The following is a 21,140-nucleotide window of genomic DNA, read 5'->3' on the forward strand; positions in this document are numbered from 1 at the left end:
TAAACACCGTCGAGAGCCGTCAACAGCTTGTATGGAGTTTGGAAATAAAGCGGATCATTCAACCATTTGTTTTTTGAAATAATTAAAATGTTTCTTTATCAATAAAAAGTACTCTTTAAGATTTTATTTACCGTTAATAGAGAGGTTGCGGCCGAAGTTTTCATCTGTAAAACGTAAACTTCGAACATCTAGCGCCGCCATCTTACAAGCCTAGAAGTTTGACAATGACGTTTGGAACGTCGAGCATGATTCCAAACGCCATTGTCAAACTTCTAGGCTTACAGGATGGTCCGACATACGCGTTTTAGCAATGAAAACGTCGGCCGCAACTTCGCTATTGACTATCGGGACATTCCAATTTTCAACGCTGACTCAACGCTGATCTCAACATTCGTTCCTTTTTTCAACGTTGAGGTAGCGCTGTTGTCAGCGCTGACTCAACACACTCAGCACTCAACAGATATGTTGACTGCTACTTTCCAATGAATTGTGGGTAATTGGTAAGACATTTGAATGGAATCCATCTTTCTGAGAATGGAATTATAGGAACTAAGCACTTCGTACTGGAGTTGGAACGTCGTTGATGACGTCAAATTGTTGACTTCAACACTCAACACTCGCGTTGAAAATTGGAATGTCCCGTATGTGACAGTGAAAGCGTGATCACGATTAACCCGACATAAAAAATCACTATTAAATAACTAGGATCACATTCGTTGTTTTCAACAAATATGATCCTAGTTATTTAGTAAGTGTATTATTTAGAATTAAATGTAGCATTTAGGAGAGTGCAGAAAACGTTTCCTGAGATCGTAAAGATGGCCGCGGATAGGCCGGAAACGTTCGATGCAATAAATATTACGCTGGTTAATTAAAGTTACAATGTTATATTCGGAATCACAAAGAGCACCATTTTGTGAATTAAAAAAATAAATAAACAATTTTATATATTATCCTATATAAAAATACAACTAAACTTAAGCAAATTAAATTTTAATTTGGGGAAAAATGTAATAATATTTGCAACGATAGATCTTTTAATCTAATAAGTTTTCTTTGTAAAATATTAAGCAATTAATTTATAAGAATAAAAAAAAAGACGTTTTCTAGGAAATGCAAAAAGTCACGTGCTCCCTTACCCATCGTCCTCGAGATTAAATGCAACTCTCGAAGAAGGATTACGAGTGGTAGAAAGAGAAGAATGACATTTTAAAGTTAATATATCCGTCTAACGCCGGTAATTATATATTTTAAATTATAAAACTATATTAAAAATTAGTCGAGTGTTGTCATAACGATAAAATCCGTAAAAGATAACACAGGAAGTTAGGCCTAACGGATCTCAGAGATTTTCAGGTTTGTGTTTTCCTCTCTTATTTCAATTAAAATGATCAAATTCGTCGTGAAAATTCCTATTTTTCTACTTTTATTTTGATTATTTGATACTTTTATATCGTCTGGGAAGTAGTAAAATAATTATTTAATTTATTATTTAATATTTTAAACGTTTTAATGGGAATTAAAGCGATTTAAGGTTTCGAGTGTTTTTGATAAGAATGTAAAGATAACATGTAATAAATTTCAGTCAGATAATACATTTATGTTTAATATTACAATTTATATACACGTTAATTACAAAATAAAACTAATGTTATTTCCTGTAAGATGAAGCACTGTCATTCAGATATGACGTTTGGAAACAACAATGAGTAATTCTATGGACTTGTGTTTAATAAATTGTATTGTTTTTTGTTTAGGTTAAATGTTTGTTTATAAATAGTAAAATGAAGTGAATGTATTCGGTTATCAATGTGGAGTTTATAATAAAATTTATTTTGGAATTATTGATGTGAAGCCGATATTATAATTATTTCATATTCTGGTAAGATGTGAACTCGGAACCAGTAGTTTCCCACCCGGCCGGAACTGTAGACCCCCGTCCGAGCAAGAACCGGAAGAACTGTACCCGTATCCGCCACCCTTTGCCGTATGTTTGCCTCGAAAATCGGTTTTTACCGTGTGCCGGTACTATTGATATTATCTGTTTTCGTGTTCTGTGTTGGTCGGAGCGAGTGATGGCTGGCCTTGACTGGTGTTGTGTGATAGTTGTGGGAGTTGGTGTGAGTACTTGCACCCCTTATAACTGTATGACGTCCAGTATCCCGTGAATGGTTGAGTGGGCTATTCGAAGTTGGCATAGTTGCCTGGGCTAAATAGTTAAATGTGCTTATCTTAGCTGAGCAATGTGACTCCTGATTGCATTTGACTTGGCAGTAGGATGTATCCTACCGAGGGTCGCGTGTAGAGAGGTACTGTTCCTTTGACTTTTTTGCTCTGGTGGGTATGTTCTATGGCTGTCGTAAGGTCCCAACTGTCTCGTTTAGTGGTGTAATTGTACCAAAATGCTAATATTTTTAAATTGATTTTATATCTGATTTAACAAACTGAATAATTTTTTTAAGTCTTAATCTTTCTCAGTACTAATAAATGTATATAAATTCAGCATCATAAATAAAATAAACTAAATAATTTAATTAAAAATACTTTTTCTTGTTATTGATGCTTCTTCAGTTAAAACAAATTTAAACAGAACAAATTAAATCAAACCAAATGTATTATAACTAAAGGATTACAGATAATTGTTTATAAGAATTTTTAGATGTGATGTGAATGAAAATTTTTATTTAAGTATTTATTTTGTGTGTTTATTGAGTTATTTAGTTATTAATGATAAGCTTTCAAGTGCATTCCTTAAATTCAAGTAAGTTCTAAAAACATTTAGGTGTTTGTTCTTTGTAGAATGTTATTTTTTCCAAAGATCATTGAAGATAATCAAAAACATTAAAATAAAGAAATATTATTTCATTAAATGGATTTTAGAGTAGGTATTTGTATAATTGCAGTTCGTATAAGAGTAATTACTTAATGAAAATTAGAAAGCTAATAGATGATGTGTATAATTAATTTAATATATGCGAAGAAATTAAATATAAGATCTTCCCTGAAATAATAACTAATGTCTATTTCTGCATATATCAATCTCACATATATTAATTACTATATATTTATTCATCAGATAGACCTAGATGCCAAACTGGTTCATTTACCACATTTCATGTCTGACTTAAGCAGTTCTTTAAATGAAAGTAAGTAATTTCAATAAGTGGAAAGTAGCTTTGACTCTATACAAGTGAGGAAGTTTGAATTCACTATTCAAACTTATTTGTATGATTTTAATAAATGCATATATCTTGATAACTTTTATTAGTTTAATATTTTTACAGTAAGTAGTAGTATTGTATCTATGCTGTTTTGTAATTTTGGTTATTAATTTGATATTTGTGATATTTTATCCTACATTTGACATTTGTGGATTTGTATTAACCATTTTGAATTTTTGCAATTTGAATATTATGTTGGAAGGTTTTTCCAATTTTTAAATATGTCTGATCCTGATGGTCTGTATAACAATAGGCTGAAAATGTTAGATTTAGAGTAGTTTGTCATTTGTTTCATGTTGAGTTTTTAAGATAAGTGATAATAGGGTAGGCCTATCAATTACATTAGGCAAGTTCCTAAGCTGACTACTGAACATCTAGGGCTTCTTTCTGTATTAAGGCTATGTCAATGTTCTCTGTTACTATACATTATAGCAACTCAATACCACAAAAGTCACCTTGTAGTGTTGGAGCTTTATTTGGATAAAATTTAATTATAATGACAACTTACCCTTAAGATCTCCATTTGTAGAGCTCATCCTAAAGATAAGTCATCATTATTTTTTTTTCTATCATAGCTCTCTGTGAGCTAGAAACAGCAGGACTGCTGCCAAACAAGAAGCTGCCAACTGTAAGCCAGCAGGAAGCCTACAACTAGGCCTTGAAACTGCTGATGGAGAATCAGGTACACCTACCAAGAATCAAATTAAATTTTATTAAAGACACTATGGCTAAATTGACCTTTTCCAAGTGTCAACAAAAACAAGCATTGAATCTTAGAAGAAATTATAGTGAGTCCCAGAAAAGTTAATTTCCAGAACCAAGCATTGATCAAAGTGGTCAAATGCTCTAAGCAACATCCAGGACCAAGTTGCAAACCTGGGTTTGAGTCTCCATATCTTTTAAGAATTTAAGGAGTATTCTTGTGTTCCTTGTCTGGGATATCTTCAACAAAATGATCAGACTTCCTGTCTGTGATTAAATGCATCTAATGCACTCTCAAAGCCAAATAAGACTTTTTGAAGAGAAGCAAATCAGTTTAAACAACTCCCAGAAAAAGTTATAGGGAACAAACCTTGGAGAATTGTTTACATTCAAATTTTTTAATCTCTTCTAGGAGAAAATTCTGAATCTGATCTGACAAATCAGGAACATTGCAGATATTAGAGGGAGCTGTCAAGAATAATGGTTACCTGTAGTTTTGCATCAAGAAAGTCTTAGATTCTTTGGGTACTTGTAGACACTTGAGTTTAGCATTTGATGGAGACAACATACTCAAGACTTGAAGTAGGACACTTAAATCTGCTCCCAATCACAAGCTGTACTCACAATAATGATGGAGCAGAAGAGATGTGAGCAACATGATGTTGGTAAACAAATAGTCCAACTCCAGCAAATTTGAAATGTGTGACTCTGGTTTTGATCTTTCTCTTTTTTATGATTCCTTTTATAAGAAAGATTCCACTGGATATCTGAATATCTTTTATCTAAAATTTCTCTCTAAAAACTTGTTCTAAAGTTTATGGTGAGAATCAAAAAATGGATGTAACGAATTTATCTTGGAAAATCTTTTGTGTACATAAAGGAACATACATCTTAATCAGCTAAAAGAATTTTACTTTTATTTGTTTTATGCAAGGACCCGCTTCGCTGGCTTTTTATTTGTTCGTACATTTGTATGTAATATAGTTTTTTTTATATATATAAAAGACTGTTTTTCTAAGTAATCTAGAATCTAGCTGCAAGGACCTGCTTCGCTGGGTTTTTAAAAAGTAACGATAGTGGCTATAATTACATTATAGCCAATCTTACCCGTTTTCACAGAATGCAAGAATTAGGTCCCCCGTTTCCAAACTAATTAGAGACCTGGTCCCGATTCTATTTCTGAACGTCTCTGTTCACGTCAAGTCAAACGAACTATTTTCAACGTTTCTGGAACGTTTACAATCGTTCTATAATCGAACCAATGTTCGAATTTAATTCAAACAAATTCGAACAAAACATTCAAAATAGAAAGCCACTTTCAACCACTTTCAGCCTCATATCTCCCGCACCCTTATAGCTATCGAGACGCAACCACCCCTATGCACGAATGGAGACTTGGGGCTACCACCACATACAAACACCATTCACGTGCGATGTGTAGTTTTGGCGGAAAAGTGAAATATAGGGACATACACGTCCATTTATATAATATATATATAGATTATAAAGAATTGATTTAAATTTATTCATTTCAATGAAAAAAATTAAATACAATAAAATGCAAAAAAAAAATAAATAAATAAGACAATTTGATGAATGACGTAATAAATTGGCCTATAAAGTAGTTTCTTTTACTCTGGCTACTCTTGCAACTTTGGGAGTTGTTTAAACTGATTTGCTTCTCTTCAAAAAGTCTTATTTGACTTTGAGAATGCATTAGATGCATTTAATTACAGGCAAGAAGTCTCTGACTATTTTGTCAGTGATGGCTCTCTGCTCAATATCATTTATAGATGAATATCTTTTTGATACTTAAATTTATTGAAGTGTTTTTATTTCTAAGAAATTTCTTTAAAGACTACTAAAAAGAAGTATTTTTTAGTAGTCTTGTATACTTCACATTTTATCAATAATGAAATTCAAGGTTGAAGTCACTGGAGTTGGAAGAATTTTACTGCATAAACATCTGACAATAGCAACTCCAATTCCAGAACATTGGATGTGAGGAGTATCCAAAGGCATCCCATCTATCCACCAGTTTTGTTATCTTTTCCTAGAGTCCAGGTATTGAATTCCAATAGACTTCAAGGAACAGAGCATCTTGGTAGCCAAGGAGAGTGAGAACTTAAGACCAATCCCTAGCCAGAAGCATAGAGGCCAGCAATAGCAGTAGTGAGCCTTTAAAATGCCACAATTGTCACCTCTTACTTTTGCAGTCTTTGACTTCAAAAGTAAGAGCTTTTACTTTGCAGTCTTGGAGGATGAATCATGATCTATAGTGATCTTGGAAGTAGTTGGCAAGAATAGCCTCACTAGCACCCTGCTGACTCTAATTTCATTCCTGAAGAAGTGGAAGATAGAGAATCAGCTTATATCATCTGAACTAGTTGGGGGAACTCCAAAAACTCTTTTATTTGCAACACAAAATCTGTAATAAAAGACACAACTTTACCTGTTGTTTTCAAAGAAATGGTGATATCTGTATATATGGCATTTGTCTTAATCTTGTCTTGATACTCTTGAGGATTAACATTGTACAAACATGGATAATTTTTAAACTATTCTATTAAGGGTCACACTTTTGTCTTTCCCGATAAACTTGGGCTGTGAATGTTTTATTCTCACATGTAATTTTACAGTATGAAAATTCTGTAGTGTAAGAGATATTTCCAGTTAGTACTTAACCTTTCCTATTATGGTATGAGTTAAAATGGCATTTGGACCTACATTCTGCTTTAAGTTTTTTTCTAACATGTCTGTGGTTACTAATAGCTTCCTAATATCTTAATACAAGTTCATGGCTTAACTTGCCCAGGTTTTGTGCTATTTGAATGAGTCATTTTGTTGTTCATTTGTAATTCTGAGCTAAACCATATCAATAAATAAATAAATGCTTACTGGAAATATTAAATAAAAATAAACAAACACCTTTCTCTATTCCAGCACACTTTTAATGCGTTGAAAAACGTTTTCGATCATTTTAATCGATCATCATCAGTTCAAAAATTTGGACTATACAACGAACAAAGTATTCGAAAAAATACAAAAAATTTCACATTGCTTATTTACAACTTAACGCTAAAGCGCATGCGCGTACTAATAAAACGTATAGATTAAACCTAAGTAATTAAAAATAACAACATTATATATCAATTAATATTATAAAAACAATTAATAATGCCGCCTATGCGGTTGCAATAGTTAATCTATGCTATCATAAAAGGACTTCCAGGCTGTTGATAAACTTTCGGCATCTCTGTAGTTGATGCACTGCATGGTCATATATGCCTTGTGTATTTCAACTTTTTCCAGGTGTTTCACCGCTTGTATTGATCTTGTAGGTTTAATAATCGCGGCCTGATCCCAGTATACTTCAATTCCTTGTTGCTTTGCAAATGCTGCGAGGACCGTGCTATCTAGGCTCCTATTTACTGAGTATTTGTGCTCATCAATCCTTTTCTTCAGGTTCCGCATAGTTGCTCCTATATATATAATACGTTTTTCAACACATTAAAAGTGTGCTGGAATAGAGAAAGGTGTTTGTTTATTTTTATTTTAAACCACATCAGTTGAGATGTTTTGATAAGACAATATCTTGAAATAGTCTTGTTTATTATTTCTGTTCTTGTGCTTTTTATTGTTTTTCAAAGTACTTTCCATTTTATTGCAGCAATCACAACAGAATTTGAAAATGATAATTTTAAATTTGTATTGTAAAACTGTGTCATGTTTACTTTTTATTTTATATAAATTAACTTAATACTGCCATCTCTATTTATTTCAAATAAATCAATTCTACATTTATGTTTTTTGCTTAATAGGCATACAAAATATTTGAGAAAGTTTGTAATTTTTTCTGTGAAACAATCTAGTGTAAAATTTACTAAAATGTACTTTTATCTGAATAAAGTTAATGTGAAAAAAACTATATTAAATCATTATTGTATCCCATAGATAGCTACAACAATATTTTTTGAATTGGGTCAAAATGATTTACATCATACTAGTTATGCCATAAGAATTTACTACACCACTTAAAGATTAATTTAAATAATAATGATAATGAGCTAACATTACACTTTAAACTTGGGACCAGGTAATGCATGATCTGAGTTGGTGACATCAGCTCATGTTGCCAAACTCCTTTTTTACATTTTGCAAGTTTTTGTTTGCTCATTTGGTATGAACTTTATTACATTTACTCATTTTTAATTTTGTTGAAAAATTTATATAATAGCTAATTATATTATTTTAAAATTAAAATTGCTTCATACTTAAATGCAATATATGTTTATTATAATTGTCATGAACTGAAACTTACAAAGTCATACCTTTTACAGTATTTCCAGCAGAAACTGTTTAATAAAACTTAATGAAACTAATATTTCATTATTTTAGACATTCTATTTCTGAATTTTAAAACCTGAAGCAGGCAACTTAATGTAACAAAAAATGTTAGTTTAAGTTTTATTAAATAGTTTCTGCTAGAAATAGTATGGAAGGTGTGACTTAATATATGTTTTAGCATTTTGTTTACTTTTTGCAGATGAAATCTGCATTGTTTTTAAACTATATAGTAGGAAAAAGAATTTTAAAAGATAACATCATATATTGATAAAAAATTTCATGACAATCAATATAGTTTGTCATGGAATTTTCCATTGTTATTACCAGCAAATGTGCAAATATTTGTTTTTCAGATTCTGTTGGAGTTTTGTGTTAGAAGTGATAATTTAAATTTTCTTTTATTAAATGATTTTTAAATATATAGCAGTTTTGTGGCTAAATTTATGCTACAAAGAACTTTGTTAATTTGAATTTCAGGGAACTTGGAAAAAAGTTCACATTATTCAATGTTTGAACTATGAAAATGTCTTGAATAAGTTTTAGGAAGTAATTCAATTTTTTGCAAGAAGGAAAATATGTTTATTGAATCATCAAATTTAAAGTTTTATGCTATAAGTAATAGATGTGTATATATATATCCATGGTGCTGTTTTCTTTATATTCCTTTTAAAATCAATTTTTCAAAAATATTTCCTCAAAAAATTGATGAAAACTTCATGGGTTAATTCTACAGAAATAACCACCGTTTTTTTGCCTGGACCGCATTTAATCAGAGACGATAGCTTATCTTCGTATTCTTTATTTTCTTACTTACTATGCATTTCGGGTGCAATATTTTCGTATCACTTGCACCCCTCTTCAACTTTTTTTTACATTTCTATATATTGGTAAATTTTAATTATTACATTTGTTTTTACGGTAAATTACAACAATAGTTATTTGGATATATTTATACAATAGTTAACTAACCTGTTTTTAAGTTAAAACAAACATCTGCAAAAAGTTCAAATTAACAACCCCAAAACACACTTTGAAATCAACAACCCATCAACAAGTTCGAAATCCCCTTAGAACCTCCGAAGGCAACCCACACATTGCCAAACGCAATACCATCACATAAAAAAATAAAAGAAAAACCATAAACACAAATAAAAAAAAGCAAGAAAAAAAAAGACAAGAGAAAAAAGAAAAAGCAAAAAGCAAAGAAAAAAAAAAAAGCAAAAAACAAACTAAAAAAACACCTCAAAAGACACAACACCAAAACTGGAAAGATGTGGGTCTTAACTTAAAAACAGGTTAGTTAACTATTGTATAAATATATCCAAATAACTATTGTTGTAATTTACCGTAAAAACAAATGTAATAATTAAAATTTACCAATATATAGAAATGTAAAAAAAAGTTGAAGAGGGGTGCAAGTGATACGAAAATATTGCACCCGAAATGCATAGTAAGTAAGAAAATAAAGAATACGAAGATAAGCTATCGTCTCTGATTAAATGCGGTCCAGGCAAAAAAACGGTGGTTATTTCTGTAGAATTAACCCATGAAGTTTTCATCAATTTTTTGAGGAAATATTTTTGAAAAATTGATTTTAAAAGGAATTTAAAGTTTTATATTTAATTTTTAACTTATTTAATAATCAAGTTTATTATTTTACAATGCTTTCATGTTTCCATATATCTCTGGGACAATGATGGTTAACATTCTGAGAAGACCAATTAAGAAATAAAAAGGAAAAATGTACGCTATGATGTGGAAAATTCATTTGGTCACTTGCTGAAATCTTTTTTTCATATTTACGCCATAAACATCATTTAATGGTTGTGGCAAACAATGTCAGAATACCATCACCAAAAGACAAGGAGTTAACTTTTTGAAAAAAGAATTAAATATTTGAAGAGAATAATCTTAATCTTGTTCCATATTCTAATGAAATATAAATTATAACAGTTTTTGTTAGATGCAAATGAAAAAGAAATATAGGAAGGAATATAACCAAATTTTTGTCAATCATATTGCATAATGTATTTTTTTTTTGAGTTATCAGAAAGGATCTTAATATTAGAACTACTATTGCTGGCCATTTTTATCAATTCTCATAAGCATTCCATAAAACTAACAAAAGTTTTTTTGATAGATGATGATCTTTTCAGAATTTCAGTTAAAATATAATCTAGTTATATATAAAGAGGAATGTTTTTTTTTTAACAAACAATTGTAAATTATACATTATTATTAACAGCATAGCCTATTTACCTGACCAATAAAACTGTAGAATTCTGTAGTATTAAGCATTATTGAACACATTGAGCAAGTATGGGACATGTACCTAGAAATTTTCAGAGCTTATTTACATTGTAAATTAAACATTATTATTATTTTTAATTGTAATATGTAGATCAGTTTCAAACTGATTCTTCACTTTTGTAATATCACACAATGATTTTGCTTGTTGAATTGATTAGTACTTGACCATTATTGAGATTGAGCAATTATTTATTGAAACAACTGGAAAATAAAATAAAATTGATTTGATTATTTAAAACTATATTTTAAGGAATCAATTTTATTTGTTTGTTAAGTAAGAAGTTACCAAACAATAAAAATGCTGTGAAACAGATAACGTCTAGCAATTCTATTTCTATGATCTGCACAAACAATAAACTTTCTTTTAATGCTGTATCATAATGTCATCTTGAAATATGTATATTAAGTGCTAAGAACTGAAATAAAAAAAATTACCTGTTACCAGAAAAACTTATTTGAATTAGTGTGGTATAATCAAAAACAAACATTTGTGCATAATACATTACATTTGCAATGACTTCTGATTATTTTGGACTGAAAATGTAAAGCTCCAATGATTTTTTGGATGCCTCTATTTCAGACAAGTAAAAATAGATAAAAAGTAGAAAAAGTAGTCTTAGAATTGGTGAAATACGATATGGTATATGTAAATATAAGAAAAATCAAAGTCATTGCTGAAAATTAGGGTGAAAAAAAGTGATTTTTATTTAAAGCTAATAGAAAAATTAATGAGCAGTTATTTATTGTGACATTGTCACAATGCCGGGCTGCAATTTTTAATTATATTTTTAATAATTTTTTAATTTAAAATATATGCTTTCCATCTCAAATTAATAGTGCCCCTGTACAACATACTTTTCCATTAACAATAGAATTGTGCAGGTCATCCATCTAACTCCTTTCAGGGAAAAAATTTTTTAATTGAAGTAACATGACTTCCAGTTTATGTTGGAAGTTTGTATATAGTTAATCAGGATCTCCTGCCCAAATCTTTCCATATCTGGTCTATCTAACTCCGTTTTTGAAATTAGGGAAAGACAAACAGATGGACAATGGTGGGAATTTATAAGTCTACAATTTTCTCAAATTGCAGTCCAATTGCAATAGTATTCTCCATTGTTAGTTGTCACCAAGATCAGCATTCAACCAGGTTTTTGGATCAGTTGCCCAGTTTAAAGATTGTTTCTTGGAAGCATTATCTTGATGGAAAATTCCCTTCTGGTTGGCTCACAATGTGTAAGTTTTGACAATACTTAAAGTCAAGTTATTGAGCATATCTCTGTAGTTGTCACTGTCAATTGCTTTGCCCAACAGCATGTAATGATGGTAAATATCTTGACAATCCAGAACATATACACAGCAGCATAAGCTTGCTGTCAAAGCTCTCTTGTGGGGGATCATTTGTCAGGCATCAAATAGGCACATTGAATAATTGAATTGTCATAGTAAATATACTTCTCATTACAGATCACAAATCAATTGAAAAAGAGGGGCAGTTTTGGTACTAATTTAGCTGTGAAGTGCACTTGGAAATTTGGTTACACACAGAGCTTGTGAAACCAAATTTCAGGATTTGTAGCACCCATTTTCCAATCCTGTACTGATGCCTAATTCCTTCAGTACCTTGCAAACTATTAACTGAGTGAAGCTCAGTTTAGAAGCTCTCTCTTTCCATGTGATCTGGGTGGGCATCCTGAGCAATCTAAACAGTGCATTCAGATGGTCCATTAACACTAAATTTTTTCTGTACTTTTAAGTCTACTTCATGGATGATCAGAGTTGAAACTCAGAGAGACAGTTTATCTTTCTTCATTTATTTCAGTTGACAGTTTTGCAATTTTTTTGAGGTTTACACAAATTCAGAATACAGTTTTATTACTTTTTTTTGCAATGACAATTTTCTGATTGTCCTGATATATAGCTGTTGTTGACTCTGTTCAAAGTATTTGTTCTATATGTAATGTAAGAAATTTCTTAAAATTTCCCTTCCTCAGACTAGTGCCAAAATCAGTTTCACAAAAGCAATTTTGGTATATATTATATTGTCTACTCCAGTGTTTCTCAACCTTTGAGGTCATGGAACAGAATTTATGTCCTTTTTGTTATGCAGAGCATTACCATCAATACATTCAAAAATCTTTAAGCAATTTCATGTTTATTGTTTTCACAAAATAATAAAGCAATAAGCTAATAAACTTTATTATTTTGAATAAAATAGTAAACATGAATTGTCTATGAATAAAGTAATATGCTGTAGTATATTGGAATAAATTTACAACAAAAACATTAGAAAACTTTTTTTGGTGAAACACTTGTGATCCACAGAAGATGGGTTTGGAACCATTTGTTTCTTCTACGGCTTTCAGTTTTCAACTTAGTTAATGCTTCTGTTATTATAGCCTTTATTGCAAATCTACAAAAATTGACACACATCATATAAATTTTATTGAAAAATTTTTAATGCATGAATAGAATTAGAAGTAATATTTGGTATATTAATATTTGAAAGTTTGAAGTAAATTATTATGATTTGTTATTAATTATCAGAAATTTTCTCTGAATAATAAACATAATAATATAATTTTTTTAACAGATGAATTGCTTATAACTCAAGAATTCAAAAATATCAGAAAAGGAAAATGTATGTCTTCAGTTAAAGAGTTTTAATGGTTTTGTTTAAAATTATGAATGAAGAATATTTAAATGACAATGATAAAAGAAATTTTCAGCCAGTTTTTGTAATTTGAAAATACATTCCATATTTTTACACATCAAATCTTGCAAGTATTGGATTATGCTTGTGCAAAAATTAAAAATTAGTTGAAGGATGTAGGATAAAATATTTTAAAGTTATCATCATTGTTACCTAGCCAATTATTAATGTACTTCTGTAATATAGTATGGCAGAAATTGTTTATTATTGGTCTCAATATAAATATGATAAGACTGGTGATACAGAATTGTCTTTAGAACATGGAGATGTTCTAGAAGTTAGAAAACCATTCCAGTTTATCCTTGAAGGCACTGAGGAAAATCCTCAAGGATGGGTTCTTGGAAGAAATCAAAGAACAGGAGAAATTGGTTATTTTCCAGGAACATTTGTAAGATTTTGGAAGAGAGAATCAGTTCTCCCTACTACACCAGTTCCTCAGCGGCCTGTACCAAGGCCTGGTCCATTAGCATTAAGAAAAGCCATAGAAGAATGCAATGATTCAGGATATGATGGATCACCTGGTAAGTACATTTAAATGTTTAAATTAATTTAAGTAATATCACAATGAATATAATAATAAATTTTTAGCACAAAGTTGTAAATTCTTATAAAATTTCAGAATATTATAATTTCAAATCTGTTGTGAAATATCTGTCTTCTGAATTTAAAGCAGATCAGTAATTTTTTACAGTAACTACTGTTTTCTTGTTTTATGTTGTAGTATTTTATTAAATTACTGTATTTCTTGAACGATAGTAACTTCATCACATGAAACTAAATGAAATAATTAAACTTTTATCTAACTATTTCATTTAGTATTTAATAAAAGATAAGCATTAAATTTTATTTAATGCTAATCTTTTACTTTATTTATCTCTTGTTGAGAAATTATAAAATATTTTAAAAGTCTATCAGTAATGATATGTGATGTGTTTTTTTTTTGTTATTATTAATTTTAATAATTGAATATGTAAAAGTAATCAATTATTTTTTATTAATTAACTGACTTATTTGTTGTGACTTTTCATCCATTAAACACATATGTATTGTTACTTTTTGAAAGTTTTTACTACATTAAGAAATACTTTTTAAACTTTAATTTGATGCCAACAGCATAAGTACAAGTTGCACTATTGTTACAATGCGGATTTGAAAAGTTCAAGATAAGGTGAAGAACATTAAAACAATTCACAAAGTAGAAAAAAATGGAGTAGAAAAAAATTTATATGAGTGCTTACATTCCATTCTCAACAGTATGGGAGAAAAACAAATATTTTTATCTGCCTCATTGCAATGTTAAGCTACAATCTGCTACATAAAACACTGCAGCCATGCTGTGAAGTGCATTGAAATTAAAGAATTTGGATTGAAAGAATTTTTAAAATGATCTGTTGAATCAAATTTACAATTTTAAATTGATTCAACAAATTGAAAATTGAATAATTAGTTTGACAATCATTCAAAGAGTGAAATTTAATCTATTGTTAACTGATTAAAAAGAATTAATGTTAATTGAGTGTTGAATGATTAATCACACATCACTATCTACTGGTGGCTGAATGAATAAAAACCATTAAATGCTGGTAGTTGATCATGGGTTTGTGCCTCATCAACAAGCTGGTCTTGTGGAGGTTTTTTAGGTTTTCTTCACATATCTAATAGAAAAAGTAGGATTAGTTCTCATAGAAAGTCATCCTGAGAAGTATAGTAATGCTCTCCAGATTTCCCTAAAGTTGCATTGCCTTATTCCATCAAATCTAATAGTTTTTACTTCATTTTAAAAAATTTTTAATGCCATAATTTTGTAGCAGAAAATATGAATATAAACATTTTTATTTTTGTTTAGTTCTGTTTATGAATTATCAAGTGAAGCAAAGTGTATCAAATTCCTTTTTACAACAGTTTGTATAAAACTAATATTTATTATGATCAGTTGTCAAATTATCAAAGATAGAAAAATATAAATGATAAAGACTATTTTCAACTTTGCAAAATAGAGTAGTGAAAGTGCCTCTCTGTTCTCTGTCTTCTCAATCACATTTCTTGAGTAAGCAGGGCTGAGATGTTCAAAATGTACTATAGGTTCCTAGGAAATACACATCCACACTCAACTCAATTCAGTATATTACAGAAAATATACAGTTTATCACAGCACCATATTGTACTGAATGATACACTAATAAATAAGGATAAACTGGAATAATAGGAGATCGAATGTCTCCTCAATAATTTCTGGACTGTGGATAGACTTTACATCTGATCTCAGACCTCACCTGTACCTGAGTGTTCTTTCTGGAGGGGTGCATTTGTTTATAGTGGTTGCTCTGCATCTCCACAATTACTGGAGTGCTGCCGTTTGTAGGCATTTAGGAACGACAGTGAAAAAAAAAAAGATGGCGGCACCCATACTATCGATAGTATTGCCATTGAGGGATCTACAATTTTAAAATATGCATTTTTGGAAACAAAAGAAGTGTCCCAATTGTAAAATTTAACTTTTTTAAATTTAAAAATTTTAAAAAGAGGGCGCTAAACGGCTTAGTCAATGGATGCAGGAAAATTTTGCTCTGTATTCGAATTGAGTTTTTGCTAAAATTTTTACTTTAAGCTCTAAGTGTTATATATTTCTGGATAGCATTTTCCGTGTGGATTAAGAATCTGTTAAGTTTTTCAACGTACGACAATTTTTCGTGAAGTTATTAGTTTTTGAAAACTGAATACTTTTAAAATTTTCAACATTCTTCTACAACGACTGTCGCCATAGTAACGGTCCATAGAAGATTCCAGAATTTTTACCGGAAGTCGTATGTTCTTTGTTCATATTATTATTATTTTTTTTTGGAAATTATTAATTTTAGAAGTTATTATACTCAGTGATGGCTATTGAAGAATTTCTGGAGGAATCTGAGGAAGCCATTGAGGATTTAAAGAGATATTTCCGTAATAACCCAAAAGGGCGATTGGGTACCGAGGAACATATTAGATTTATTACAGATAAATTTATTACCTTAGTGAAGAGCGCCGAAGAGGTAATTAGGAAAAATTCCATATCAGATTTCCTGCTTCAGAAATTTGATTTGTTGGCAACGAAAGAGGATGTCAAACAGCTGCTTGTTGCTCAGAGTGACAAAAATTTAGAGGCTATTCAGGAAGTGAAACAGACTATTTGTGACTTAGAAAAACCTCCACTTTTAGGGGTGGAAGGTTCTCAAGGGACTACTGCTCTGTCATATAGAGATATTTTACAACGCGATCTTAATTCTTTGAAGAATACACAGTCTGAAAAGGAGTCCTCGTTACCAACATACACTGTTCTAGTTTACAATGATAATAAAGAGAGCACATCGGAAGAGACTAAGACACTGCTCACTAATTCTTTTGATCAAAGATTGCATAAGGTGCCTGTCAAGCGTATTCGTAAGATTAACAAGGGTGGAATTGCTGTTGATTTTCCTATCAGAGAGGAGGCTGAATACTTTCAGGAACAATTAGACAAAATAGAAGGATTAAAGGCACGAAACGCAAGACGGCGTCTTCCTCTTATGAAAGTGACTTCAGTCCCGAACTCAGTTACCAAAGAGGACCTACTAGAATACCTGCTTGAACAGAATATTTTTTCACAGAAGTACACGATGGAGGAGTTTAAAAAGGTTTTAAACATTCGATTTTCAATCAAACAGAGAAATGACGAGTTTTTATCGTGGGTATTAGAGATGTCACCGGAGGTTAGGGCAATGACTAAAAAACAAGGATATTTTTATGTTCAGTGGAAAACGTGCAAGGTTTATGATTTTTTCCCTGTACGACAGTGCTACAAATGTCTTGCTTTTGGACATTTGGCGGCAAGTTGCCCATCACCGAAGAAAGTTTGTAGCCATTGTGGTGATGATCATTTGTTTAAGACATGTACAAAGAAAAGTGAAAAGCCTAAATGTGCTAATTGTTTGAGGAGTGGCCTAGATAAACATGAACATAACACACTGGATAAGGAGTGTCCACTCTACATTAAAGCAAAAGCCTTATATATTAAGACAGCTGACTACTTACCTTAATAATTATGGAATCCTTTACAGGACACAAATTGTTTAATTCATAGTGCTACCTCTGCTCCTTAGCACAACAACTAATACAAGCAGATCATCACTTCTCTATATACATTTGTGTTTGCTGACTGTAAGAAATATGTAAGCTTCATCATCTTTCTCTGTTTTTGGGTTTAAAGTGTTGGAATTGATACTTACAATTACTAGCTGTGTGGACTTTGTTTTTTTTTTTTTACTTGTATGCATATTATATATGGACTCATGGGATTCTCAAATCTTTGTCTTACAAATTTTCTGCACGGGATAAATTCTGTTAAACACTTTGTCAGAATTATTGTATTTACTGCGACCTTCATTTGCGAAAATATTCCTGCAGATAAGTAATCTGTTATATGCTGCAGCAAGCTGCTGCATATTTTGTTCGGGTCTTTTATTGTCATTGTGTTTTTATTTTTATTTATTTATTTTTTTTTTTAATTTTTCTTTTCACTTTGCTTTGTTCATTAGTGCATACTGTAACTCGGTGGAACTATTTAACGGATATGTTCCTGTAATGCTCACTGCGGGGCAGGACTTTGTACCTTGTTTTAAATGTACAATTAAACTAATGAATGAATGAATGAATGTAAAATTTAACTGTAAAATGAATTATCTTGCTGACAGATCATTCAAAGTAGCATGAAAAAAAAATTAGAATGCCAACTACCATTTGAAAAAATTCAAGAAGACATTTACATCACTGCGTGCACTAACTTTTGCTTTCACAACTTCTAAATTTTCCTTCATAAAATCACATAATAGACCCTGAAATGAAACTGTCTGAGCCATGGAGGATGCCATGTTATTTTCCATCATAAACTACTACTATACAGTGACCGTTTTTGCTGTTTGACAGCGTCCACTCTGGCTGGAATATAGGAATGCGTTCTGCAGGAATTTTTAAACATGCCACTCGCTCAGAGTTATGTGGAGAAATAAAAGAATGCACCCGAGAAGTGTAACTTCTCTTTCTGTCCTCAGTAGGCTTGCTGAATATCTGAGGTCTAAGTGATATCAGCTGCAAGCCTTACTCTCCATACTTTCTCCAATCTCTCCCCAAATTTAAATGTTTCTTGGGAGCCAACTTCTGACCAATCAGAAAGATGTGTAAAGCTTTCTTTTACATTTGCACTACCTGAATGTGGCTGATCATCTTTCTGTGTGTTTACTTGTTTAATTGTAGCTGTTTTCATGCTGCTGTAAATGGTTTTATGACCAGATTGCACCTGGGTCAAATTTAACAAACCACAAGATTGCTTTGTTTTACTCTTCTCTTTCAAATTAATATTTTACAACAGTTAATATTTTGTGAACTAGATAACATTTGAAAGATTGTCAATATAACTTATTTTAATACAAATAAGAATAAAAATTTGGTATTCCAGATATTTAAAATTTTCTAGTATCAAGAATTATAAAACATAATTTATTCCTAATTTTCCAAAAATTTTGTGGAAAGTTAAGAATACTCTGAGCAATTTTTGGATATACAGTACAGGTATACTTTGCCTTACGTCAGTAATTGGTTCCAGGAGAAGCAACATAAGTCGAATTTACTTGTCTCCGAATCTACTTGTCACTAGGCTAAACCATAAATTACCATTCCCGGTTCTGTATTTTATTTATTAATACATTTTTAATAATATATGGTTAATAAGAATCTATTTTAAGCTTACAAACAAATTTTAGTTTTTAATATAATACAGAAAAAAGTAATTTACTAAATTGACAAATGCATGTACTGTAAATACAGTGCATACTNATACATTTTTAATAATATATGGTTAATAAGAATCTATTTTAAGCTTACAAACAAATTTTAGTTTTTAATATAATACAGAAAAAAGTAATTTACTAAATTGACAAATGCATGTACTGTAAATACAGTGCATACTCTTAAATGTATATATTTTAATATGATTTTATGTACTTTAAATGCTTTTCTAGTGATATTACGACTTCAATATTTGTGGAGGACAGACGTAAAGTCGAATAAAATGACTTAAACTTGATTTTAATTTTCCATATACTTTTTTGACAAACAACGTATAATCAGGAACGTTGTAACTCGAAACGACGTAAGTCGAGGTATACCTGTATATTAAAAATGATTTAACTTCATAGTTTGAAATATATATCAGTTATTATGATGATATCATTATTATATGGTGTCATTAATTTTATATGTTTTATGATATTGTAAAAAAATTAATGATGAAATATTTAGAAAATTTGTTTCTGAAAGGGAATTTTTTACTTTAAGATCATTTTAAAATAAATTCATTACCATATAAAATAAATGGCTTTTATTACATATAACACTTGTTCATCAGAAAAATTATTCTTGTTGATGTAATTAATGATCTCATTTAGACAAGTATTTTATCAATAGTTTTAAAATAATAGTAAATACTCAAAATATGCATATAACTACCATTTCTCTGTTACAACTTTTAATTAACTTTTAGTTTATTTTAACAGTTATTCACCAATTTCAAAAATGATATATATATATATATTTTTAATTTATGGATGATTTGATATGGATTTTTTCAGTAATGGTGATTAACTACAAGTCAATATACACTAAGTGCTACTTATTGTACAGTACATCTAATACTACAGAATCAACATATGATACACTAATGAATAAGGATAAACTGGAATACCTGTAATAGTAGTAGTGTTACCACCCATCCAGTTTTCACCCGGACAGTCTGGGAATTGACTCACTGTCTGGATGAACTATTAATTTTGTCCGAGAATTTCGTAGAAATTGTGAAATTATGATGAAACAAAGTTCTTGCAGATATTTTTACAAATTTACACTATTTTAACAGCGAAAGAACTCACTCTCACCGAAACTCATCTGCAATTCTACCATGTTCTGTTTGTGTGTGGCATGCAACCTGTCAACCTTTTTCTTTTTTTGCATATACGATTGTACATGTCTACGGGCTAAGTTATGTAGCACATTATTCTTCTCATTGTAAGATGACATTGCGGATGCGTCAGGAACTTCTGTTCAAACTAACCTGACCTGTCATCCGGGTCAGTGATTTTGAAAAGGTGGCAACATTAAATAGGAGATTGAATGTCTCCTCAATAATTTTTCCTAAAACATATAAATTAAATAATATTACAAAATTAACATTTGTTGTTGTTAGAAACTCATTTATAATTGTCATTTTGTTACTATTTACAAGTTTGAATTCACTAAAGCTAGAATTTCTGCTAATTGTGATTTGATTACACTTCACCACATAATGTTATTACTGAGTTATTGTTATCAGACTATTCACAATGTGATTACAATTAGCAGCACCTACTAGTATGTATGAAATTAGACTAAAGTTGTTCAAATTACTTTAAGATTAAAATATATTTATATTGCTAAATATTTCTGCAATTGGTTTTGTTCATTTCAAAATCAGATATATATTTAGAAAGAATGCATGCAACAGTTAATAATTAACAGTATTTAACATTTTAAGAAAGTTTAAATGTATAATATAAAAATCAGTTTGTATTAAAATCTAAAGTATGATATCTTAGATTAAAAAGACAGGAAAATGGTTTTTATAAAAAAAATTTTATATTTGTTTCCAGGAAAATCAAGATATTTTTTATTGAAATTAAACAAGCATTTTTAAAAATATTAATTAATGAAATACAGAAAAGATTGCTCATTTTAACTCTTCAGAAGTATAAAAAATAATTATAATATTATAAACTATATCTGTAACATTTTCTTTATAATTTTAA

General features: G+C 30.2%; 2 protein-coding genes across 3 annotated transcripts in view; both read left to right on the forward strand.

Annotated features, from left to right (window-relative positions):
• Window positions 1-1,128: 1,128 nt before the first annotated feature.
• Window positions 1,129-21,140, forward strand: part of LOC111627700 (phosphatidylinositol 3-kinase regulatory subunit alpha-like) — a 69,401-nt gene continuing 49,389 nt past the window's right edge. Inside the window, exons 1-2 of one of the 2 annotated variants that reach the window (XM_023371318.1) lie at window positions 1,129-1,237; window positions 13,174-13,814. In XM_023371318.1, the coding sequence (XP_023227086.1) occupies window positions 13,481-13,814 (334 nt within the window). In that variant the 5' untranslated portion in view covers window positions 1,129-1,237; window positions 13,174-13,480. Of the gene's footprint in view, window positions 1,357-13,173; window positions 13,815-21,140 lie in introns of both variants that reach the window. The other variant, XM_023371317.1, reaches the window with a different exon arrangement.
• On the forward strand, window positions 14,326-18,978 carry LOC111627701. The gene is made up of 2 exons (XM_023371319.1): window positions 14,326-16,097; window positions 16,168-18,978. Exon 2 carries the CDS (start codon window positions 16,170-16,172, stop codon window positions 17,343-17,345), a length of 1,176 nt encoding a protein of 391 aa, XP_023227087.1. The 5' UTR covers window positions 14,326-16,097; window positions 16,168-16,169; the 3' UTR covers window positions 17,346-18,978.

This window comes from Centruroides sculpturatus, unplaced genomic scaffold, assembly GCF_000671375.1.
Source record: "Centruroides sculpturatus isolate CEXI.00-Female unplaced genomic scaffold, Cexi_2.0 scaffold468, whole genome shotgun sequence".
Taxonomy (NCBI): Eukaryota; Metazoa; Arthropoda; class Arachnida; order Scorpiones; family Buthidae; genus Centruroides; species Centruroides sculpturatus.

What these genes read in the sequence shown, in the direction of transcription:
- LOC111627701 (XM_023371319.1), top strand. Translation starts at nt 16,170, where the DNA reads ATGGCTATTGAAGAATTTCTGGAGGAATCTGAGGAAGCCATTGAGGAT.